The sequence below is a fragment of the Nelumbo lutea genome, chromosome 7 (assembly GCF_056320005.1).
Source record: "Nelumbo lutea isolate HS-2025 chromosome 7, American lotus-T2T, whole genome shotgun sequence".
Lineage (NCBI taxonomy): Eukaryota > Viridiplantae > Streptophyta > Magnoliopsida > Proteales > Nelumbonaceae > Nelumbo > Nelumbo lutea.
In genome coordinates, this window is record NC_142690.1 from 50,511,567 (window position 1) to 50,535,357 (window position 23,791).

Consider the following 23,791-nt stretch of genomic DNA (forward strand, 5'->3'; position numbering starts at 1 on the left):
AGCCACGCACAATGTATATTTAGCCACGAATAAAATCTGTGGCTATAGAATAGTTATAGCCACGGATTATAGCCACGAATAACTTAAAACCGTGGTTACAAGTATTTTTTATCCACGGTCAAATAGTTTGTAGCCACGGCCAAAATGCCAGTAGCTAATGTTCATTTTCTTGCTACGGACATAATGTTGTCTGTGGCTATATCTCATGTTTTAACTACGGTTGTTTTAGTCCGTAGCTAAAATACAATAGCTATAGCCCTCTTTTCTTGTAGTGCATTGATCAGATTTCTAGATAAGAGAAGACCCTTGAGACTTTGACACTGCACCCAATTTCTGGAAAGCTCCCCATACAATTTGTTATAGCTCAAATCAATATACTCAAGACTTGGGTAGATGCCAAAGTCTTCTATTATATTCCCGGTCAGTTGGTTGTTTTCAAGACGAAGTCTCACTAAGCTTGTGTAGTTTCTTAAACCTTTTGGAATGGGACCAATGAAGTGGTTGGAAAAGAGAAAAAGAGAGGAAAAAAGGTTGTTCTAGACAAAGATTACCTTGCTGTCTTTAAAATGTTGTTCCATTCAGCCCAATAGTGAGGACCTCTATTTATAGAGAAGTTTGAGTTTATATAGCATTAAATCTTAAGGGAAAAAATTTGATGTTGGAAGATCAATGGCTATGAAGTCTTTCTTAGATTGGGAAAGGGTGTCTTAGAAGTTCACCAATAAGGAATGGACATGTAGAGTTAGGGTGCAATCTTAGTTTGCTTTGGATTAGAAGAAGGCTTGCAAGATAAAATAGAACACCTCACCTACACTCCTACTAAAAGGTTGAGACATTTTAGTCTTACATGTAGTATAAGATGCCCAACTTTGAGAAACAATAAAATTACACCTATGCCATTGGGGATACCAATTTGAATGTTACAATTGGTCGAGCACAGTTTGAGTTTGGGACATAAGATGGGTGGGTAAATGCTATCATATTCTGATGATTTTGGTATTATTAGATTCAGCATTTCAGGCTCTATGTACCTATGGTTTCAGATTTCTATCTTGACACGAAATAAGGTTGTTGATCAAAAAGATTCCAAGCATATGATCAGAATTGGTCTCGACTTCAGGTCTTAGGGTGATGGGTCAAATGGTGTCAGTTTTGGGTAGACTTAGTATCATTGGATTTAGAATTTTAGGTTCGACATATCCATTAAGTCATATTTGCGGTGTCAGGCTTGTGATCAAAAAGATTCCAAATCAATGGTTGGAATCAATTCTAGCTTTGGATCTTATAACATAAGGGTGAATAATGTTGGGTTTGGGCAGTCTTGGTGTTGTTGGATTCAGAATTTCAAGCTCTATATATCTGTTAAGTCGAACTTGTGGCGTTAGGATTGAAATTAAAAAGATTTCAAACTGAGGGTGGGAATCGGTCTAGCTCTAGGTCTTAAAATAGAGGGGTGAACAATGTTGGGTTTGGGAAAATCTTGGTATCGTTGGATTTAGAATTTGAGGCTCTATGTATATATCAAGTTTAATTAGTGACCTTAAGCTTGGGATCAAAAAGATTCCAAACCAAGGGTCAAGATCAGATCTAACTCTAGGTCTTAAAACGAAAGGAAAAACAATGTCGGGTTTGGGAAAATATTGTTATTGTTGGATTCGAAATTTCAGGTTCAACCTATCAATCAAGCTAGATTTGTGACATTAGGTTTAGGATCTAAAGGATTCTAAATCGAAGGTTGGGTTGGGTTTGGTGTTATTGGATTTAGAACTTCTGGATATATGTGTCAATTGATTTGATTAGGCTAATTTGGAGATCCAAATTTAGTAAAAATCCTAAAAAAAATACCCTTAGGTCAACTAAGAAGTTAGTAGAAGCAGTGATTGAAGATCAAATTACTATAGAGAAGATAATAATAGAGGCACAAAAATGAGGTGTCTACACAACGTATTTGTTATTTTATTTTACTAATCCGCTCGGTGCTTCAATACAATGGTAAACTGTTGTAGAAAAAAAAAATCCACCATACATGTTTTCTGCTCATATTTGATTGACCAATAGTGGCGATGTATATGAGAGTTTGGTGTTTAGTGGAGTACAAACTCCTATTGCATAAAATAATGTCACCACTGTTGTAAAAATGTACAATATTGTATAGTTAGAACTCATATGACAACCCACAAGTTGATGCACAACTTGTTCTCTTTAAGGATTGTTAGTACTTCAAATAGATAATTAATGTGGTCTCATTCACTATGGTTGTAGATCAAAATATCATCAAAGTAAACAACAACAACAACAACAACAAAATAATCAGTGAATGGTTTCAATCTCGTTCATCAACAACATGAAAGCACTTGGTGCAATGGATAACCTGAATGGCATAACCAACAATTCATACATCCCTTCCTTTATCTTAATGGTTGTCTTCCATTCGTCCCCTAGACTTCTGCAAATCTAATGGTATCGACTTTTTAAGTCAATCTTAGATAGCACTTTAATAGTGCAGGTACAACACATGGGCCCATGCTCTCTCTACTCAAGCCCTTTTATTACAACGATTATCCAACTTTACCTTATAATATTCCATGTTCATTTGGGCTCATCCTATAGTGTGACAAGTTAGGAAGGCTAGCACTAGATATGTGGTGTTGGGTGTCCCTCATGGGAGGTAACCCACTAGGGAGGTCATTGGAAATTATTTCTAAAAACTCCTCTATTAAGGTCTCGATTTTAGAGGAAACATTGGTGAATGTCATATATACCATCCTTAACCACTAAGACATGCATATAAAATAAATTTATATATATTATATTATATTCAATATAAAATATTATATATTTGTAATATTTTATATATAAAAGACATAGGCAAAGAGTCAAGTTTGGGTTCGGGCTTACATTTCAAGCTTGGAACGTAGGCTAGCTTAAGATAGCCTTTATCATAGGTGAAAAGCCCAACTCGACCCAACCATAATCAGCCCTATCATGAAGAAGAGCATCATCTTCTTCAAAAATTAGCTTCTTGAATCCACAAAAAGAAGACAATTCCTTGAATCCACATGGAAAAAAGAAACTCAAAGATTATTGTATTCAATTCACTATACTAATTCAATGTACAGTGGTCTTATTTATAAATAATTCATCAACTAAAATAGAAAACACCTAATTGGACTCAAAATTTATAAAATACCATCTATATATATATTGGTCTGTCCATGTCACCTTACCTCTCCCTGCTTCAAAACCCCCATTCCTAATTTTCTGTTTTTTTGAATTTTTTATTTTTTTAATTCCACATAATTACCCATTAAACCAATAAGAAAACCACATATGCTTAACTATTTCTAACAACCATAAAGAAACATGGATTTGCTTTTCAAATATTTAGCCAAGTGGCACCACTTGTCCCCACTTCCTCCTAAATTGTCTCTAATTCCTATTTATCTCCTAAATTATCTCTAACTCTTATTTATCTTTGAAATTATCTCTAATTTAGTAGAGAATTCTCTCCTAAACTATCTCTAATTCCTATTTATCCTCTCCCCCACTTTTATCTATATCTATATAAAGAAAGTTTCAATAAAAAAATTCAGAACTATTTAAAAGTTATAACGAAATTATATACCAAATTTAAAATATTTATTCAAAACATAAAAAATTAATAGATTTAAAAATATTCATATTATTAATAATTCAATATTTTTACAAAATTCATCATGAAATTATGTAGTAACAAAATAAATTATAATTTTACAAATTATTCAATTTAAATGTTATTCAAATGATAAAAAATTAACATTAAAAATAACACGTTATTTAAATATTTCAATAACTAAAAATACTAAAATTAGATAAAAATGGAATTAATAAAAATGTTAGGTTTTATAATTATTTTTATTTATTTAAAGTTAATCAAATTTTCATTTAAAAATAATAAAAAGAATAAAAATTATTAAAATTATTACAAATTATTAATAAAACTAAATTTATTAAAAAATATTGGATAAATTACAAAAACCCCCTGTATGGGATCTGTGACAAAGACCCCTATATGCAATATTTTTTAATCCCTGGACTAACTTCTTAAAAACACTGTTCATCTTCCCCTACCTCAGATACACGAACAGCAGGGGGGTAATCCACATTTCTCCCTCTCTTCTGCCTCTCCAAAACCCAAATGCAACAGATTCTACATAATCCGGTATTTTTCCTGTGAGGTTGTTCCGGTTGAGGTAAAGATTTTCTAGTTTTGGGGGATCACCGAGGGAAGCCGGGATTGGACTAGAGAAATGGTTTTAGCCCAAATCGAGGTAGTCCAAGTTCTTGAGTTGGCCGAGGAATTCAGGGATGGGGCCAGAGAACGAAATCCGATTGAGACGAAACAATTTGATGTTTCAAAGTTTGGTGATGGAGTAGGGGATGGAACCGTTGAGCTGGGTGACTTCATCGAAGGAGAGGATTTCAAGATAGGGAAGGTCACCGATGGAGGATGGAATTTGGTCGGGGATGTAGGCTCGGAAGAAGGCGAGTTGGGTAACTCGGTAGGTTTGAGGGTTGCAGACGACGTAGTCCCAATCACAACAATCGATTTCGGGATCCCAGGAGACAAGGGCATTGGGATTGTTTATAGATTTCTTGATTCTCATGACCCTTTTATCATGCGGATTGTGATACGCTCAAGTTATCTAACAAGAGGGAGAAGGATCTAGAATAAGGAGAAGAGAGAGAGAGAGAGAGTTTGTTTGTAGAAAAGCCAATGCCAACTCCATTCATTCCGGCTATATTTATAGCCTTATGGTGCTACAAACTGGGAGTAGAAATAGGAACTACTGCCCCTTAATCTTAGGAGCTTATCAACAAAAAAACAGAATGCACTTATCTAGGAAACAGAATGCACTTATCTAGGAACAGAAATTGAAGACTTATCTAATGCACTTATCTAGGAAACAGAATGCACTTATCTAGGAGCAGAATTGAAGACTTATCTATTCTAACAGAATTAAAACTGAATGGATAAGGCTTATCCCAATTAAGAGCTAACATGACCGGGTCTTCTGCTGCTATCCACTTTGACCGGGTCTTCGGCTGCTGCTTGCATGCACGTATCATTCTCCTCCCCCCCTGAAGGAACCTTGTCCGCAAGGAAGTCGGGATAAGCTTTTCTGAAGCGCCATTCATTCTCCCAAGTTGCATCCTCAGTTGGCGCCCCAATCCATTTGACCAAGACTTCGGATTTTGGGCGGTATTTGCCCTTGTGAATAATACGGCGATCCAGGATTGCTTCCGGTTGGGGTAGGATGGTCGAAGTATCCGAGATTGGAGGAAGCTGAGTGGAAGTAGGGGTGATGGGTCCCAAGTGCTTCCGCAACAAACTGACATGAAACACATTGTGGATTTGAGAGCCGGGGGGCAAGGCTAAGCGGTAGGCTACTGGACCAATCTTCTCAATGATTGGGTACGGCCCAAAATAACGTGGGGCGAGCTTCATGGAACGCCGAAACGCCACCGAGGTCTGCCGGTAAGGCTGTAGCTTCACATACACGAAGTCACCTGCTACGAACAAGACTTCTCGTCGGTGCTGGTCCGCTTGACATTTCATCCGGTTCCGGGCTACCTGGAGGTTATGTTGTAGCTCACGTAGGATGATGTCCCGGTCACGCAAGTATTCGTCAACTGCCCCTACTCGAGCTGTACCCGGTACATAGGTCAAGAGACTAGGGGGTGGGATTCTGTAGACTGCTTCGAAGGGTGTCATTTTGGTGGAAGAGTGAGTGGAGGTGTTGTAGCTGTATTCTGCCCAAGGAACCCTCTACCCATTTTCGCGGCTGGTCAACTGCAAAGCACCGTAGATATTGCTCCAACATCCGGTTAACAACTTCGGTTTGCCCATCGGTTTGGGGGTGGTAACTGGAGCTCATACACAATTTCGTCCCATGCATCTGAAAAAGTGTCTGCCAGAATGAGCTGATGAATACCTTGTCACGGTCGCTAACAATGGATGTTGGTACTCCGTGTAGGCGGACAACGTTGGCAACAAATGCCTTCGCGACTGTGGTGGTAGTGAATGGGTGTTTTAAGGGAATGAAGTGAGCATATTTTGTCAACCGATCCACAATTACCATGATAATCGTGTACCCATTGGAGGAAGGCAATCCTTCGATGAAGTCCATGGAGATGTCTGTCCACATTTGAGTAGGAATTGGTAATGGCTGAAGCAATCCCGTTGGTCTCATGCAATCTGTTTTGAAGCGCTGACATACGTCACATTGTTGCAAGAACTCCTTCACCGTCCGACGCATGTGGGGCCAAAGGAAGCTGTGCTTGATGCGAGAGAGGGTCTTATGAAACCCAAAGTGTCCCCCTACAGGGGATGAGTGGCAGTCCGCCACCACCTTTGAAATCAAGGTGGAGGTGGGGGTCAAATAAATCTTGTCCCCCTTGAACCATACCCCATCCCGTTGAAGCAACTTGTGGGAGGGTCGCTTTTTCATCAATTCCCCATAAAAGGTGTCTTGTTTGACCTCTTCTTGTAGCATCAGCCACCAGTCTGCATGTGGTATAGAGATGGAAAGAAACTGAAATTCAGCCATACGTGACAAGGAATCCGCACCTTGGTTCTCAGCCCCTTTTTTATACTCGATCTCATAGTCGTAGCCCAGTATCTTTGGCAGCCACCGCATTTGTGCCGGTGTGGTTATCCTCTGCTCGAGTAAATATTTAATACTTTTTTGGTCGGTGCGGACTGTGAATGGTTTCCCAAGCAGATATGGGCGCCATTTCTTAACGGCTTTGACAATAGCTAACATCTCCTTCTCATAGGTGGATAATGCCAAGGCTGAACCTTTCAATGCTTCACTGAAGTAGGCCACCGGTCGGTTTTGCTGGATGAGGATGGTGCCAATACCGGTTCCACTCACATCGCATTCAATCACAAACCGTTGGGAGAAATCTGGTAGACGTAGGATTGGCGGTGAAGTGAGTGCCTTCTTCAATTGCTGAAAGGCCAGCTCTGCTGCTTCGTTCCATTGAAATCCCCCTTTGGTCCACAGTTGGGTTAAGGGAGCTGCAATGCTTCCGAAGTAGCAGATGAACTTCCGGTAATATCCTGCTAACCCGAGGAAGCCACGGACCCCCTTTGCTGATGTCGGTGTAGGCCATGCGAGAACAGCTTGTATTTTGGCTGGATCAACGGACACGCCTTGTTCTGAAATCACATGACCCAAGTACTCGACCTGCGAAACCCCAAATTGACATTTTGACATTTTTGCAAATAATTTGTTAGAGGATAATACAGTTAGAACAACTCTCAAATGAGATAGGTGGTCTTCCCATGATTTAGAATAAACCAGAATGTCGTCAAAGAAGACCAAAATAAATTTCCGGAGGTATGGGCGGAAGAGGTCGTTCATGAGGCTTTGAAAAGTTGCAGGTGCATTCGTCAAGCCGAACGGCATCACTAAGAACTTGTAATGCCCTTCATGTGTTCAGAAAGCCGTTTTAGGAACGTCTTCTTCTTGCACTCGAATCTGATGGTATCCCGACCGTAGATCTAGTTTGGAGTAAAATTTGGTGCCGTAGAGCTCATCTCATAATTCATCAATCACGGGAATGGGATACTTGTTTTTAATAGTGATTTCGTTCAGTGCTCGGTAATCCACGCAAAACTGCCAAGCTCCATCAGCCTTCTTCACTAGCAAAACCGGCGATGAGAATGGGCTATTGCTTGGTCTTATCAGCCCTGTCTGCAAAAGCTCCTTCACCATCTTCTCTATTTCGGTCTTCTGGTAATACGGGTATTGATATGGCCTCACACTCACCGGTCCTTTGTCGGGAAGCAGTGCAATCCGGTGGTCATGTGGTCGTTTAGGAGGCAGGCTTGTGGGCGGCTCAAACACATGGGAAAATTCGGTGAGAAGGTGGTCCATCTCGGGTGGAAGAAAACCTGGTTGGCCGCTGCTATGTGAAGGAACTATTTGAAAAAAAAAATCTCGTACCTTGTAACCCATTGCATTCCTTGTTGGTTAAGGCTTCGATGCTGGCTCGTCCCAATCCTTGGAAGGTGCAAGAGAGTCCCTCCTTTTTGAACGTCAAGGTTAGTTGTTTGTAATCCATCTCGACGGGTCCAAGCGTCTCTAGCCACTGTACTCCCAACACCAACTGGCATGCTGCGACGGGAAGAACATAATAGTCAGCGGTAACGAGGTGTCCTTGAATGGCGAGGGTGAGAGGTCGGCACTGCCCCATACACTCGATCTTTTCACGGTTGGCCACCATAACTTGAAATTTCTTGTCTCGGTTCACTGGCAACCCGAGCTTGGAGACGATGGCTTGGTCAATGAAGTTGTGGGTGCTGCCGCCATCAATTAATACGGTCACGTTCTTGTTTTTCAGTTTCCCAAGAACACGTATGGTTTGCGGGTGCTCAGCTCCTGCAATAGCATGGAAGGAGATTTCAGGGATGGCTTCTTGGTTTTCCTCCTCTGATTCGACAGTCTCCGCGTCCGCCGGTTCCGGATCCTCAATCATGAACAGTTGTGGACGTGCACAACGGTGGCCGGAGGTGAACTTCTCATCACAGTAGTAACACAGCCCCTTCTCACGACGTTCTCGCGCTTCCTGGTTGGTGAGTCGCCGGAATGTTGAGGAAGGAGCACTGGAAACCTGGTTCGCGCGCGAGCTTGGTGGAGGCCCAAGTACACCGGCCATGGGGTTGGGCGACGCCTTCTGGGTTGTCATGGCTGATGGGGATCGAATCGGTTGGCTAGCTCTCCGCTGTAAGTGATTTCGTTCCTCAATTAACCGGGCCACTCCAATCGCCTCTATCAAAGTTCGAGGCTGCTTGATCTTCACATCTAAACGAACGTCATCACGAAGTCCTGCAATGAAACAGCCAATGAGAAAGCTCTCGGGCAGGCCGTCAACTTGGTGAGAGAGCCTCTCGAAGGCTTCTTGATAAGCCGTCACAGTGGTGGTTTGCTTTAGGTGGGTTAATGCCTCTGATGGGTCCTCGTAGTCGGTGGGGCCGAACCGTTGTAACACCGCTTTGGAGAGTTCTTCCCATGTGAGCGGTCCGCGATGCTTGGTCAACCACCTGTGCCACTATAAGACTATGCCTTCCAAATGGAAGGAAGCTAGCTGCACCAGTTGGTCCGGAACAATATTTTGAAATTCAAAATACTGCTCCGCCTTGTAAATCCAACCGCTCAAATCATCCCCATTAAATTTTGGGAATGACAGCTTGACGTGTTGATGAGGGTGGTCATGGGTGGAGCTTGAACGGGAAGTATGGGGCTGTGAGGATTCTTCATGGGCGAAGGGGTTGGTCTCGGGAGTGGTATTGGGAGTGGTTCGTGAGGCTCGAAGGGCTTGGAGTTCAGTTAACACTGCTTGCAAGACAGTGTTCATTTGGTCGAAGCTCGACTCATGCCGTGCTAAGGTTTCATTGACCTCATTGCGGAACTCCGCGTTCGTCTTTCCACGGGTGTCCATGGTCGAACCGGCTCTGATACCAATGATACGCTCAAGTTATCTAACAAGAGGGAGAAGGATCTAGAATAAGGAGAAGAGAGAGAGAGAGAGAGAGTTTGTTTGTAGAAAAGCCAATGCCAACTCCATTCATTCCGGCTATATTTATAGCCTTATGGTGCTACAAACTGGGAGTAGAAATAGGAACTACTGCCCCTTAATCTTAGGAGCTTATCAACAAAAAAACAGAATGCACTTATCTAGGAACAGAAATTGAAGACTTATCTAATGCACTTATCTAGGAAACAGAATGCACTTATCTAGGAGCAGAATTGAAGACTTATCTATTCTAACAGAATTAAAACTGAATGGATAAGGCTTATCCCAATTAAGAGCTAACATGACCGGGTCTTCTGTTGCTATCCACTTTGACCGGGTCTTCGGCTGCTGCATGCATGCACGTATCAGATTGCAATGAACAAAAGAGGAGAGGGTGAGAGATGGGAGAGAAGCTGAAACGAGGAGGAGATGGAGATGTAAAAGAGAGAGTACTGAACAGGTGTTGCTGCATTGGTGATGATTCAGAACCAGAAATGACAGCACAGAGCAAAAGAATATGGTTTCCCTTGGTTTCTTTGTTTTTGTGCTTGATGTCAAACACAGGATTATAAAAAATCATGGCTTGTTCTTCTGTGTTTTGACTACAAACTTTCTTCGAGTTCATCATGCAAATGAGATGGGGTTTTTCTATGTTGACCTACAACATAACAGAACATTGGTTAATTCTCATATATTCAAATTTAAAAGAATATATGAGAAAATAAATACAAGGTAAATTAAATCAAAGAAAGTATTTTTCCTTTGAAATTAATATATTGTTTTCATTTAGAGAAAACTTCAGATCAAACAAGTAAATTATTGCTTGAAATTTTTTTAGACCAAATTCATTTACAAAGTACTCTCCCAAAACCAAATCACTACTGCCCCATCACGTACACCACGGTCTATCTCCCAATTCCAGCAAAAAGAAAAAGGAAAATAAGATGAAGGAAAAAAAAAAGGAACAAATGAAAGAGGAAGAAGAGAGAGAGAGAGGGAGAGAGAAAAATGTGGATTACCACTGCTGCTGTATCCTGAGGTTGGAGAAGATAAATAGTGTTTTTCTCCCAATTGTCTACAAGGGTAGTATTGGAGATTAAGAAATATTGTAATGGCAGATTTTAACAGAAAGCTAACAGAAGAGGGTTTTTGTCTCACGGTCATAGTACAGGGGGGTCTTTGTGCAAAACAAAGTATAGGGGGTGTCTTTATAATTTATGTTCATATTCAATTAATAATAATTACTTTTATAAATCAACATTAAATGAAAAATAAAATTATTAAATCATTCTGATTTTCCCATGCATCGCACGGGTCCCTAGTATATAATAAAAAAGGAGACTTCGTAATTAAATTCAGACTCAAAACTCGGAATTAGCATATTTGCAATTAATCTTCATGGTCAACTCTGAACCCCTTTAGTAAATTGAATATATCTTTGCATGGAAAACTCCAAATCCGAATTTGTTTGATGCATTGGAAAGTAAAATTCAAGATGTTTCTACAAACATATAGTTTGCCTTGAAAATTCAAATTTATCAAGTGCAAAATTTGCAAAATCTACTAGAAAACCTGATAGAGAGCCATGCGATTTGTCCCATGCAACTAATTCACTGACTGAACGAACACTAGAGTCCATCGAATCTAACACTCATCTACATAGACACCATCCCTCATAAGTCTATATCTCATGACTAACAATTGTAATCGATCACTACTCTAACCTAACATGTTTGTACAGATAAACAATATAAATACAACACTCAATCAACCCAAGAAGAATAAGTGATCCTTTTGCTTCAACTTATTCTCTTTGATTGACTCTAAACTTCTTTATGGTATGATAGCCACCTAAAATACTTTATTTGGTCAATCCTATTGCTCCACCAATTGACTGCATTGCCATCCTCAATTGCATCTACTCCATCTTAGTGATCTCCCAACATCACTTGTCTCGTGCCTATCAAACTAGATAGCACAAATTATTTGATCTGAAATCTTTGTTCAAGCCTATACTCAAAAGACACCATTTCATGTCCATCATTGATAGATCTAGTCCTACCCTAAACAAGGATGATCCATCATACTCTACTTGGTATGGAAATGATAAAATGTTACTATCATGGATTCAAGCCACCTTGTTCACCTTGGCTCAACATGCATCAGATCTTCTAAGGAAGTGTGGGACATTTTGGAGATTCGCTATGTGTTCTCCACCCCCATACACGTCACCTCTCTTCATAGACAATTTCATTTTTGGGAGAAAGGCACCCTTATCACGAATGATTATCTTCAACAAGCTAAGATCATCAATCACTAATTCGCAGCATACGGTTCATCTATGTTAAATGAGAATTGGGATCTACTCCTCACATAGGGTGCCTCACAACGACCTTGCAGGCACATCTCACCATGCATTGGGAACATCTCCTGTAAATAATAACACATAAGCATACAAGATGTTCTCAATACATGGTAGAATGTGCCTGTGAGGTCGGTGTAAAGAACAGATCCGGTCTCGTTAGATGATAAGCTGCTAATCTATAATCTCAATGGGTTGCCACCCTCTTACCACCTATTTGCCTTGACTATACAACTATACATAGACATACTCGGATTGCAGCTATAACCCTCCAAGACCCACAACCTACTTATATATGTAAAGAGATGTAAAAAATAACCTACCCATCAACATCTTAACTACACTAGCTGCTACTAAACCCCATGTACAACCGACTCAATACAATCACCACTTGTCTTCCTCCAACCAGCAATATATATATATAGAATAGAATGATATATAGTAGACAGAAAGAGCAGCAAGGATGAAGTCAATCTGCTCTCAACAATCATCCATCCAACAAGACCGAGACCAACCTACTAGATCTGCAACAAAGTTTGCCACATAGCCATTGATTGTTTCCAAACGCTAAACCTATCTTATCAAGGTTGACAACTACCTGAGAAGCTCGTTGCAGTGGCAGAACCATGCCACCATCTCATGATAATCTTGATAATACAACCTAGTGTTTTGACATTGGTTCTTCCCACATTCAACCCGAGCCCAAGTCTAGCCCAACCATCAGGCCTAGATCTTGATCCTAAGCCCAACCCTCATGTAAAGCTTAAATTAATCCTAGGCCTGAGCTCGAAACCTAGCCAAGGAATTGGGAAAAAAGATTTTTTCTTTTCTTTACTCAATAATAAAATTAATTCATTTATATTAAAAGACCTCAAAACCCAAAACTAATGAAAAGTCTCATTATGGCTTGAGAAAAGAGAACAGGAACAAAGAAAACAACACATATATATATACACAATCACATGCATAAATATGATGTCTTTTTTATATAATATGTTATCAGGTTGAGCTCAAGCTCGGGCCTAGTGTTTTTGGCCTAAGCCTGAGCCTGTGAGCCTAAATTCATGTCCAAGACCAACTAAGAACAAGTTGGACTAGGTCTGCCTATCAAGATACCCGGCCCATGAATAGATTTAGGTGTACATACCTTCTAGATGTTTCCTACTTAGGTGATCAGAGATTACAGCAACTAACCCAGGTTCACATCCGAGACCATATCCCTTCCTTGCTCGTCAATAGACCCGCCTAATGAAGCCTAACCTGTCTCCACCATTAGCCTCCTCCTCCTCCTCCTTCTCCCACTGCTTCCAACAGCCCACCTGGCCCACTCACACCCAGCCGACCCCCCAACACTCATCGGACTCATACCATGGTCACCTGATCCCAATATGGGATCTTTAAGCCTAGAGTTTACACCACTAAATACTCCCTATCAACTGCCCTCACTACCTCCAATCTCCACCATTGTGGAACCTCACACCTATGCCAAAGCATCCCAACACCTTGAATTCCGAATGCCAAGGACCAAGAACTAGAATCTCTTCACTAGAAACAAACATGGGCTCTTATCCCATACTGACCTGAAATGAATGTAGTAGGTTGCAAATGAGTGTACCACGTTAAACACAACCTCAACAACTCCATTAATAAATTTATGTTTCATCAAAAAGGGGTTTCACTAGCAACTGCTCATCAACTTCACTGAGACCATCAGTCCAGTAGTGAAGCATACCATGGTTCATTTTGTACTCTCACTAGTAGCAACCTATGGATGGCCACTCTATCAATTGGACATCGTGTGTGTATTCTTGCATGGTGACCTTCAAGAGGAGGTTTATATGGGCTCACCACCTAGCTATTTGGATTCCACACTCTCCAATCACTATTATCATATGCAGAAATCCATTTATGGGCTCCATTGGGCCCCTCATGCCTAAGGATGTCAATGGACCAGTTTTGTATTGGACCCTATCCAGTCCAAAATCAATTTGGACGGATTGGACAGACCAACAAGACATATTGAATTGGATCAATCCAGTCCAAAATATTTATTAGATTGGATTTGACCCGGTCCATCCATAACAAATTTATATTGGATTAGGTTGGATTAAGCCAATATCCGGTCCATTGACATAAGATAAGAATATATGTGTCAATGGATCAGGTTTGGGTTGGAGCTAATCTAAATCAAAATGAATTTGAACAGATTGGATGGTCAGACATTGAATTGGACCAGTCCAAATTGGTCCAAAACATTCATTGGATTGGATTAGACCTGGTCCATTTATAATGGACTCACATTGGACTGGATCGGGTTGGACCAAATTCAGTCCAATTGACACCCATACTCATGCCTAGTATGATAAATTTAGATCCATCATCCTTGAACTTAGGTTTCACGCTTCAACATTAATTCGACTCCCCTCTGTTTATCTATCATGGCCACACTCATGTTTTACTAATATTGTATGTTGACATATTTCTCATAAGCAATAGTCCCTCCTCCATTTCAGCCTTGATTCAACAACTTAGTTGGTCTCTAAAGATGAAAGACTTAGGTCCATTATCATACTTTTCTTAGGCTTTAAGTCCAACACACTAGTGCTGGTATCTTTGCCTCCAATCCAAGTACATTTTGGATCTAGGTGATTGGGATGACATGGGTGGCTACAAACCTACTCGCACTCCAACCTCCTCTACAAAGTTTGGTTCACCTCAAGTCCACCACTAAAGCACCTCACTACTTAATACAATTTAGTTGGAGTGTTGCAATACATGACCCTAACCAGGCCCGACATCACCTTCCATGTTAATCAAGCTTGCTAGCATCTCCAACACCCAATTGAAGCCAATGTCATTGTTGTTAAGCGTATTCTATGCTATTTAAAGGGAAGTATCACCTCTTGGGCTGCATTTCAAACTAGGCCCAATCCAGCTAAGTGCCTTCTATGATGTTGACTAGTCCAGTTGCCCATCGGATCAATACTCCTAATGACTTTGGTATCTTTTTTGGGTCCAATCCAATGTCTTAGTGCGCCAAGTAACTGACAATAGCTCATGTATTACTTTTTCATGGGGCTTCCCTTGTATTACTTTTTCTTTCTTTTGATAATGGTTAATAAATTCCTAAGGTGGCCACACCTCCACCTAGAATAAAGTTTGGGGCTAAAAAAATCAACCCAAGAAGAACAAGTGATCCTTTTGCTTTAATTTATTCTTTTTGATAGTTGGCATCTATAAGGAGCTAGGGTTGATGAAAGTAATTTCCATGGAGTTGCTTGGTGAGAGTCATCATTCGTAGTGGTTAAAAGGTTTGATAGGTTGAGCGAAGAAAGAATTCGTCATTTCTTGTATATTTCCAAAGCAATGTATCTTCCATTGCACCTAGATTTAATGGAATGTTGGTGATTTCCTCAGGTTGGGCATGATGAGCAAAAGTTGTGTTGAGGGAAGTCCAATTGTTTATTGTCCATGGTATCCAAGGGTCTTAGAGAGCATCAATAGTAGTGCCTTAACCAATCTTCAGTAGCATTCATCTAGGTCATCCTTCAATTGCATCACACATTTCCACCACCATGAGTTTGGATTTGAAATCAGGCCACCATCAAATTAGAATCCGTCCTGGTGATGAGTGGAAAATAGCATTCAAAACACGGGATGACTTGTATGAATGGATAGTGATGCCACTTGGTTTGTCTAATGCACCAAACACATTCATGAGGGTCATGGACTAGGTTCTCAAGCTTTCTATTGGTCAGTGTGTTGTGGTATACTTTGATGGCATTCTCACATATAATACTAATATGAATTCTCATTTGTTGCATCTTCAAGATATACTTATGACTTTGCATAAGGAGCAACTTTATGCAACCATGAAGAAGTGTATCATTGCCACAGATCATGTCTTATTCCTTGAGCATGCTATCTCAAGGGAAGGAGTTTTTGTAGACCCAGAAGAAGTATGTTCCATCATTGAGTGGCCCACCCCAAAAACACTTACTAAAGCATGAAATTTCCATAGTCTTGTAAGCTTTTATCGGTAATTCATTAGAAATTTCAACACTGTTATGGCACCATACACCAATTGTATGAAGACCAATACCAATTTTGTGTTCACCACTGAAGTAAAAAAGGCTTTCATTAAGATTAAAGTGTGATTGATAGTTGCGCCCATGCTAGCACTTCCCAACTTCGAGTAACCCTTTGAGTTTGATTGTAATGCCTCTAAGATTGGAATCGGTGTTGTTCTTAACCAATGTGGTAGACCCATAACCTACTATATGAAAATTTGAGTGGATCACACCTCAACTACTCAACTTATGATGCATAATTCTATATAGTGGTACAAGCGCTCTAGTGTTGGTGACATTATCTCATCTATAAAGAGTTTGTCTTATATTCAGATCATGAGGCACTAAAGCATATTGAGGGCAACATAAGTTGAATGCAAGGCATCCTAAATGAGTAGCATACCTCCAAGATATTCATTTGTGTTAAAACACAAGTTGGGTGTACACAATCAAGTTGTAGATGCGCTTAACCAAAGGAGAGCCATGTTATCCACATTATGAGCACAGGTACCTAGGTTTAATACTTTCCATGAATTATCTTTCACTAACCCTTATTTTGCTGGTCTCGTGGAAGATGTGCAAGTAGGTAGTAGGACAAACTTTGTGGTATATGATGGCTTTCTATTCAAGGGAGCCTACCTATGTGTCTCTGATTGCTCACGACGACTAAAAATTGTCAAAGAGCTTAACAATGAATGACATTTTAGGTGAGACAAAACAATTTATCTCATCTTAACAAGTTACTTTTGGCCCAAGATGACAAGAGACATTACAAGATTTGTGGAGTATTATCACATATGCCAAGTTTCTAAGGGGATAGAAACCAATGTTGGATTATACATGCCCTTCTCAGTTCCTAAAAGACCTTGGGTAAATATATCTATGGATTTTGTTCTCGGGATGCATGTACCCAGCGACAAGTAGATTCTATAATGGTGGTCGTAGACCATTTTTCGAAAATGGCTCACTTTGTGGCTTGTAGGAAGACAATGGATGCCTCACTTATTGCCAGTTTATTCCTCAAAGAGATTGTCAAACTCCACGACTTTTCGATTACTTCAGATAAAGACTCTAAGTTCATATCACACTTTTGGAGAAGTCTTTGGAGGCTAATGGATACTCCATTACAATTCAATAGTTCATATCATTCTCAAACGGATGGTCAAATAGAAGTAGTCAATAGGAGTTTGGAAAATCTTTTGAAAACCTTTGCAGCTAGCCATGAACGATTGCGGGATATCTTATTAGTGCAAGGCAAGTTCATCTACAATAGATCCAAAAATAGGAGCACAGGATACAGGCCATTTGAGGTAGTATATGGGGTCAATCCCCGTAACGACCTTGATCTTGCTACCAGTACTTTGCCATGCCAAATTCATGGCAAGGTTGATGATATGGTGCAGAAGCTTAAGAACCTTTAGAAAGGAATCCACAACAAGCTGGAGGTAGCCAATGCTAAGTACAAACAACATTTTGGTGGAAAGAGAATGAGAGTAGTATTTGATGCGGGTGACTGTGTTTGGGCCATTTTAATAGAGGACCATCTACCGAATGGACCATCTAAGATAGTTAAAGTTATTAATGAGAATGCTGTAGACTAAAGCTACCCAGCCATATGATGTCTTCAATGTCAAACACTTGGTATCGTATATTGGCGATCATTCAAATGATCACTTGAGTCCAAGGTCGGATTCTCTCCAGCCCGGGAAGGATAATGCAATACAGGAGAAGGCCAATAAGTTCTATGCAAATTGAGACCACTCCAAGACACGTAAAAAGTTGGGATGATGTTACTGAACCAACCAAATAATCAATTACCAAGTTAGCGCTAATAAGGAATTTCTATCTTAGTACAAATTTACCAAGTTAGCATTAGTGTGGAACTTCTATCTTAGTTCATAATTACCAAGTTAGCGTTGGATCGTGAATTCCAAACTTTTGTTCAATTAGTACTTTCTTTTTGAGGAGTTTAAGTAGGATTCTATTAAGAAGTGTTATCATTCATAGGCCTTAGTGTAGATCATTTCTATTTAAGCCATGTGCCATATACTCAAATCTATAATTCCATTTTGAGCCTTGCTTTTACAAGTCCAATTCATATGAGGAGAGGGTCCATGTGGGATTCATTCTAAAGCTAAATTCAAAATTCAAATTTAAATTTAAATTCAAAATGCAAGTCTTGATGATTTATGGAAATAAATCTAACTAAAGTTGCTCTCATGTCCTAAAATGGAAACCTAGTCAATGATTGAAAAGAAAATAATTGATTAAAAATTATTCTCTCTATAAATAGCAATTTGCCAACCTCCTCAAAAGGTAAGTAGAGATAATCAAATCTATAGTCAATTGAGATGTATATAGAAATTTATCCAATGATTGAAGAAAGAATAAGTAAAGAAAATTATTCTCTCCATGAAGTGCAATTTGTCAACCTTCTTGTTTATAAGAGGTAACTAGAGCTAATCAAATCTCTAGTTAACATATTTTCCTATAGATAGAAATTAGTCAATGACTGAAGAGAGATAATGGATGATAAATCATTCTCTCCAAGAATGGTAACAATTACAATATTTTACTCTCTAGAAAGGATAAGAATAATCAATCAAATCATCAACCAAGGGGAGGATGAGATTAAACCAAAAAATCTATAAATAGAAGCTCTCGTCAAGAGGGAAGAGATCTTTCGGTCAGAAACTAAATGAAGTAAAAAGGCTCATGGAGAAGGAGAAAACACACACACCATCTTTTGATGAGCAAAGATATAGTCTCATAGATTCCCTCTTTTTATCATGCATTCAAAACCCAATTGAAGGGAGCAATCTCTACCATTCATTGAAGTATGGAATTACAGAGAGAGATTATGTGACATGGGACTCGGTGTCATAATGGAGAATTTAGCCATAACCAGACGAGAGAGAGAGAGAGAGGTGAAGTGAAAAAGTGGGAGATTATGTGGGACCCAATGGGACCTTATGTCATATTTAGGAGATGTTTTAATTTTATATTTGTATAAAATTAATTAAAGTAATTTTCTAGGTACATGCGAGTGTTCAGCATGAGTGCCCCTTGCTAGTGGACCAAGGACCATAATTGTGGTGGTGTTTGGTATAGCTTCCATTTATTTGATGAATGATGTCATGTTATCATCAAATCAGCATTTATCCTATCATGTTGATTTCTATGCATAGGTATTAATAAAAGTTGGCCTTGATTTATGTGCACATCAACAGTAAAGCAGGTATTCACTTTTTCGGTGATATGGTGCTTAATGGCGTCTAGTTGTCAACAAATCCAAAAAAAAAAAAACGTTTACCAATCACTTTTTTTCGGCTATGAAGACAAATCAAGTATAAACATTTATTTAATAAATGAAAACCATGCCAAACATATAATATATCAAAATATTAAGCGCTCAACTACTGTAACCATGCCCTGCGACCTTTCAAAAAGATAAAAACACATCAGGTTTGCCATAAATTCAACTATCAACTTATTTTCATTTCATACACCGATGTATCCATATTTCACTGGGGTTTGCATGCAACCACGGTTGCAGCAGATGTGCCGTCCAAAATGTATATATTATGGTGGGCTGATTGCCGAGGTTAGTCCAGGCGCAGCCTGTGGTTGGACTCTAACAAGCCCAACCTTATTAGACTAGCCATAATCAAAGATACTTATTGTACGTTATGTTATCCATGTCATTTATTTTATCCATGTGTCTTTATATGCATGATATTTAAAGATTATTACTTATTGTTTATCATATATGTTATAATAATATATAGGATAGAATAAATAACATGGGCTCCACCAGTCTCTCTCAGGCCCAATCCAAATGTACAGACCTTGCCTTAGGGTTAATATATAGGATAGAATAATAATTATGCTGGCTTCCTTGCTTTTCTTATTTTTTTCTCTATTATTTTGGGTAAATTATTGAATATTGATTTCCTCACCTTCCAAATTGGCTAAATTGCCACTGTTTGTAACAGTGATAGGTGGGGAAACTGACACAATTCAAAGGAGATAGGTGGGTGATAGGTGTGGGTTTTGCAAAATAAAATAAAAAATAAATAAATATTTGTGTGGGGTACTATAATTTTCAATTTATTTTTATATATATAATGAAATTACATCATTTAACAGCAATAGATGCATCACAATTTTAAAGTATTAGCACCCAAATGGGACAATTCCACAAGAATTTCTCCCTCAAAAAACTTTTATGAAGATGAGCCAATTACATTTTCTATTAACATGCTTAACTGCTGGCTTACCTATTTGCAGATAGGGCTGCAAACGGATTGATTCGAAAAAGATATAGATAGATCCAAATCTGATTCATCTATATTCGAATTTGAATTGCAATTGGATATTGATTAATAGTGTTAATAAACTAAGTTAAGAATGATCAAAATATTATATATTATTAATAAAATGAACTAATAATGACTTTTATATTGTATTTCATGAATAAAACGAACAAAAAATAACTTGGATGAAACTTACACGCATGACAATTTAGTAAAAACACAACATTCAAACCAATTTTATTAATTAATACAAATATGAGCATTTAAATCGAATTTTATCAAATCGGATAGGGGTGGATTCATGTTTAATCCGATTATAAACGGAGTGAATTCAGATCTGTCTTGATGGATTTGAATTCAAATTAGAATTGGGACAAAGAGATACTGTTGCAGCTCTATTAGCAGGATCCATTGCAATATCCCCAAAGGATGCACCTTCAGTCATCAAATACAGACTGCATATGGTATTTATGCAACAATTTATATTTGTAAGCTCAAAGGTGAATTCCTATTGGGGATACAGCAATGGATCCCACCAATAGGTAACTAGTTGATCCATGGAGTATTCTAAATTGCCAACAATTCATCTTACACAAGTTCTTCTGGGAGTAAGATAGGACACTCTCCATGCCAAAACTTTCTTCTCCAAAACACAAAAGCTTAAATTGAGGCTTAAAAAAATTTGGGCTTTAAAAGCACAAATACTGAAGCTGATCAGAACACAACCTTATTTATTCCTCTTTCCTTCTCTCCACAAGGACTAAGCCTTACAACCAAGAGATTGATAATCTTAAGCAAAAGACAGTAAGACAATTGCAGAGAAACAAACACCTCCTCCCCCAACATTTTCCAAATACCGACCCAAGAATCCTAGAGCTGGAGGACTTTCTTCCAAGATGGTCTGCTACTAATATCATCCCACCATGCAGAGACATGCTTCCTATCCCTTACCAAGTGCTCCTTCCCAATATCATTTACCAAATAATGTGTGAAGGGCAGGTGTGTAAGGTCAGCAAGGCTAAAGAAATCCCCAGCCAAATACTTGCTCTGAGAGAGCCTCTCCTCATAGACATCCAATACCTTTCCAAGCTTCTCTTCACACTCCTGAACAATCTTCTGGTCCACAGGGAGACCTAATTTGGGGTGGAACAGAAGCTGCACCACCAGTGTGTAAATGGGTGGGTGGTAGTTCTGCCCTTCAACCTCTAGCCACTGTTCCACAACGCCTCTCTCCTCCACTGTCTTCCCCAGCAAATCAGTTCCTTGAGTCCTGTACTTCTCCGCATAGAACCTTATAATTGCACGAGACTCTGCAAATCAGATTCAACGCCATTTAGAACTATTCACAAGCAACTTAAGTGAATTAATTAGGGCCTGCAGTATTGTGCTGTGCCTACCGTAAAGTGTGTAATCACCGTCTTGTATCACAGGAACTACGCCAAAGGGCTGCAATTAATAAATTAAACCAGTGGTTAATAGCTTATATAAAGCCAACCAAGTCAATAATCTTTTTTGAGGAAGATTGGCTAATTACCTGCAATTCGAGGAATTCAGGGCTCTTCTGCTCTCCTTTGAGCAGGTCGACTGGAACGATATCGAACTCAATCTCCTTCTCTACCAGACAAGCGAGGACTCTCCTTGAACAGGAAGCGTAGGCTGGGCCGTGTACCTTGACCACCATCGTTTTCTTCTCTTAGAATGAAACTGAAACTCAATAGAAAGCTCAAAGCAAATAAGGATGGGGTATGAGCTAAAGGCCTCTGGTTCTTATAATGGTTTCCAGAGTTCAGTCACAGAGTTACAGGCATCTAAGAACACGCGTTCTTTGGGGATAGAGATTTCCAGACTTCAAATGACCAGAATATCCTCGTTCAATCATTCATCCCAGCTAAAATGATAAGCGCATCAAGGTCATCCCAGCTAATTACGTTGGGCATAAATGAAAAATATGGAATTGTAAGGACAAAAATGAAAGGCATTAGAATCTGGCCTGTGCACTTTCTCGCCGTTGATGTCTGAGTCCAAATTGGAAGTCACGTGAATTACGTGGGAAGCATTACCTTAATTGAATTCAGGCTGCAATCACCGGAACGGGAGGCTCAAGCACATCCACCGTGGATTGGAAATATCTCCCGTGAATAATATAATTACGAGTGTAGTTACATTCAGCTTATTTAGACCCAATACTCACACACTAAGAACATATAAATAGTTGCAAAGAATCAACAACCAACCCCTAGAAAGATTCGTCCACAAAAAACATGAGCACGCTTGATATAAGATGAGGTCACATCCACAACGGATCGAGAGGACAACGAACCAAACCCACGGCGACACCCAAACGTGTATCCAAACACACGGAACCGTTACAAAGAAATGCCTCGTGAATCATCACGTGACATCAATGAACATCGACTTTCGGACGGTGATGTCAATATCCCCACGTAGGATTAGTGATGGTGTGCGGAAAAGGTAGTAGCCCTCGTGAGTCATGAAAATCTCAAGGATAAGGAAAGCTGATCCCCAAGGATATCTTCATGAAACACATGGTGATGCCTAGTAGTGTATCCAATAATGGCCAACAAGTAGTATATTTCCTTTCCCGATATATAGCGAATGTCCTCGTCTTCTACCTTTTGGGGTCCTAGCGCTCCCTCCATAAATATGAGAGTCCTCTTCGTGGTTAGGAGATAGAGAAATCTTAAGCAGCTCACTACAAGCATCTTTAGACACACAACTCTCTCATTCCCCTTCGGGCCCACTTCTCTCTGGTTCCGTCTTCGATAGGGCTGTACACGGGTCGGGTTGGATCGGTTTACTGAGGTTTTCCCAACCGACCCGACCTGGTCGGGTTACCTGAGATGGAAACCGAAACCAACCCACTAATAGGCAAAACCGACCTGGTCGATTTGAGTCGGGTTGGGTCGCTTTGGGTTGGTTTCGGTTTTGCTCCTGTAGTCAAACCTTATTTCTAAAACTTGTCTCACCTTTGGTCCAATGTCAACCTTACTAACCCCTGTTCCACTCAAAAAGTTTTTGTATTCAATAAGACAAAAGACAAAATTGTTTTATAGAAAACAAAAGTTATCAATATTCAATATTCAATAAGACAAAAGTTAGAAGACAAAAGACAAAAGTTATCAATATTCAATGAAACAATAAAATAGAAAGTCAAGTTGTTTTATAGAAAGAAGGCCGAAACATTTATATTTAAAGAAACTTTCTAAATTCTAATATAGGTAAAAGATGACACCTAATTCTAATTGTAATTGCCTAATGAGTTGCCTATTTGGTGTAAAAGACTATAGAAACTAGGATAAATACAATTTAGTTAAGTAGGAACTAGAAGATAGGGTTGTTCTAGTTCTAGTAGAAGACTAGTTAAGTATGAAACTAGGAACTACCGAACTAGTAGAAGACTAGTTCAGTTCGGTTTCGGGTTTTACACAAGGAAACCGAAACTGACCCAATGTTTCGGT

At 39.4% G+C, this 23,791-nt stretch overlaps 2 protein-coding genes across 2 annotated transcripts; both read right to left on the reverse strand.

Annotated features, from left to right (window-relative positions):
* Positions 1-7,586: 7,586 nt before the first annotated feature.
* LOC148846341 (uncharacterized) lies at positions 7,587-8,736 on the reverse strand. The gene is made up of 2 exons (XM_088955964.1): positions 7,995-8,736; positions 7,587-7,942 (listed from the first exon to the last, which is right to left on the reverse strand). Exons 1-2 carry the CDS (start codon positions 8,734-8,736, stop codon positions 7,587-7,589), a joined length of 1,098 nt encoding a protein of 365 aa, XP_088812090.1.
* Positions 8,737-21,023: 12,287 nt separating this feature from the next.
* On the reverse strand, positions 21,024-22,564 carry LOC148846342 (glutathione S-transferase F10-like). The gene is made up of 3 exons (XM_088953017.1): positions 21,847-22,564; positions 21,710-21,758; positions 21,024-21,622 (listed from the first exon to the last, which is right to left on the reverse strand). The coding sequence occupies exons 1-3, from the start codon at positions 21,991-21,993 to the stop codon at positions 21,183-21,185; spliced, it is 636 nt and encodes a 211-aa protein (XP_088809143.1). The 5' UTR covers positions 21,994-22,564; the 3' UTR covers positions 21,024-21,182.
* Between the last annotated feature and the right edge of the window lie 1,227 nt (positions 22,565-23,791).

Coding starts and splice junctions, on each gene's coding strand:
- LOC148846341 (XM_088955964.1), bottom strand. CDS start 8,736: ATGACAACCCAGAAGGCGTCGCCCAACCCCATGGCCGGTGTACTTGGG. Junction 7,943..7,994: donor GGAATGCAATGGGTTACAAG/GTACGAGATTTT, acceptor GCGGCCAACCAG/GTTTTCTTCCACCCGAGATG.
- LOC148846342 (XM_088953017.1), bottom strand. CDS start 21,993: ATGGTGGTCAAGGTACACGGCCCAGCCTACGCTTCCTGTTCAAGGAGA. Junction 21,759..21,846: donor CTGAATTCCTCGAATTGCAG/GTAATTAGCCAA, acceptor TATTAATTGCAG/CCCTTTGGCGTAGTTCCTGT. Junction 21,623..21,709: donor CGGTGATTACACACTTTACG/GTAGGCACAGCA, acceptor TCTGATTTGCAG/AGTCTCGTGCAATTATAAGG.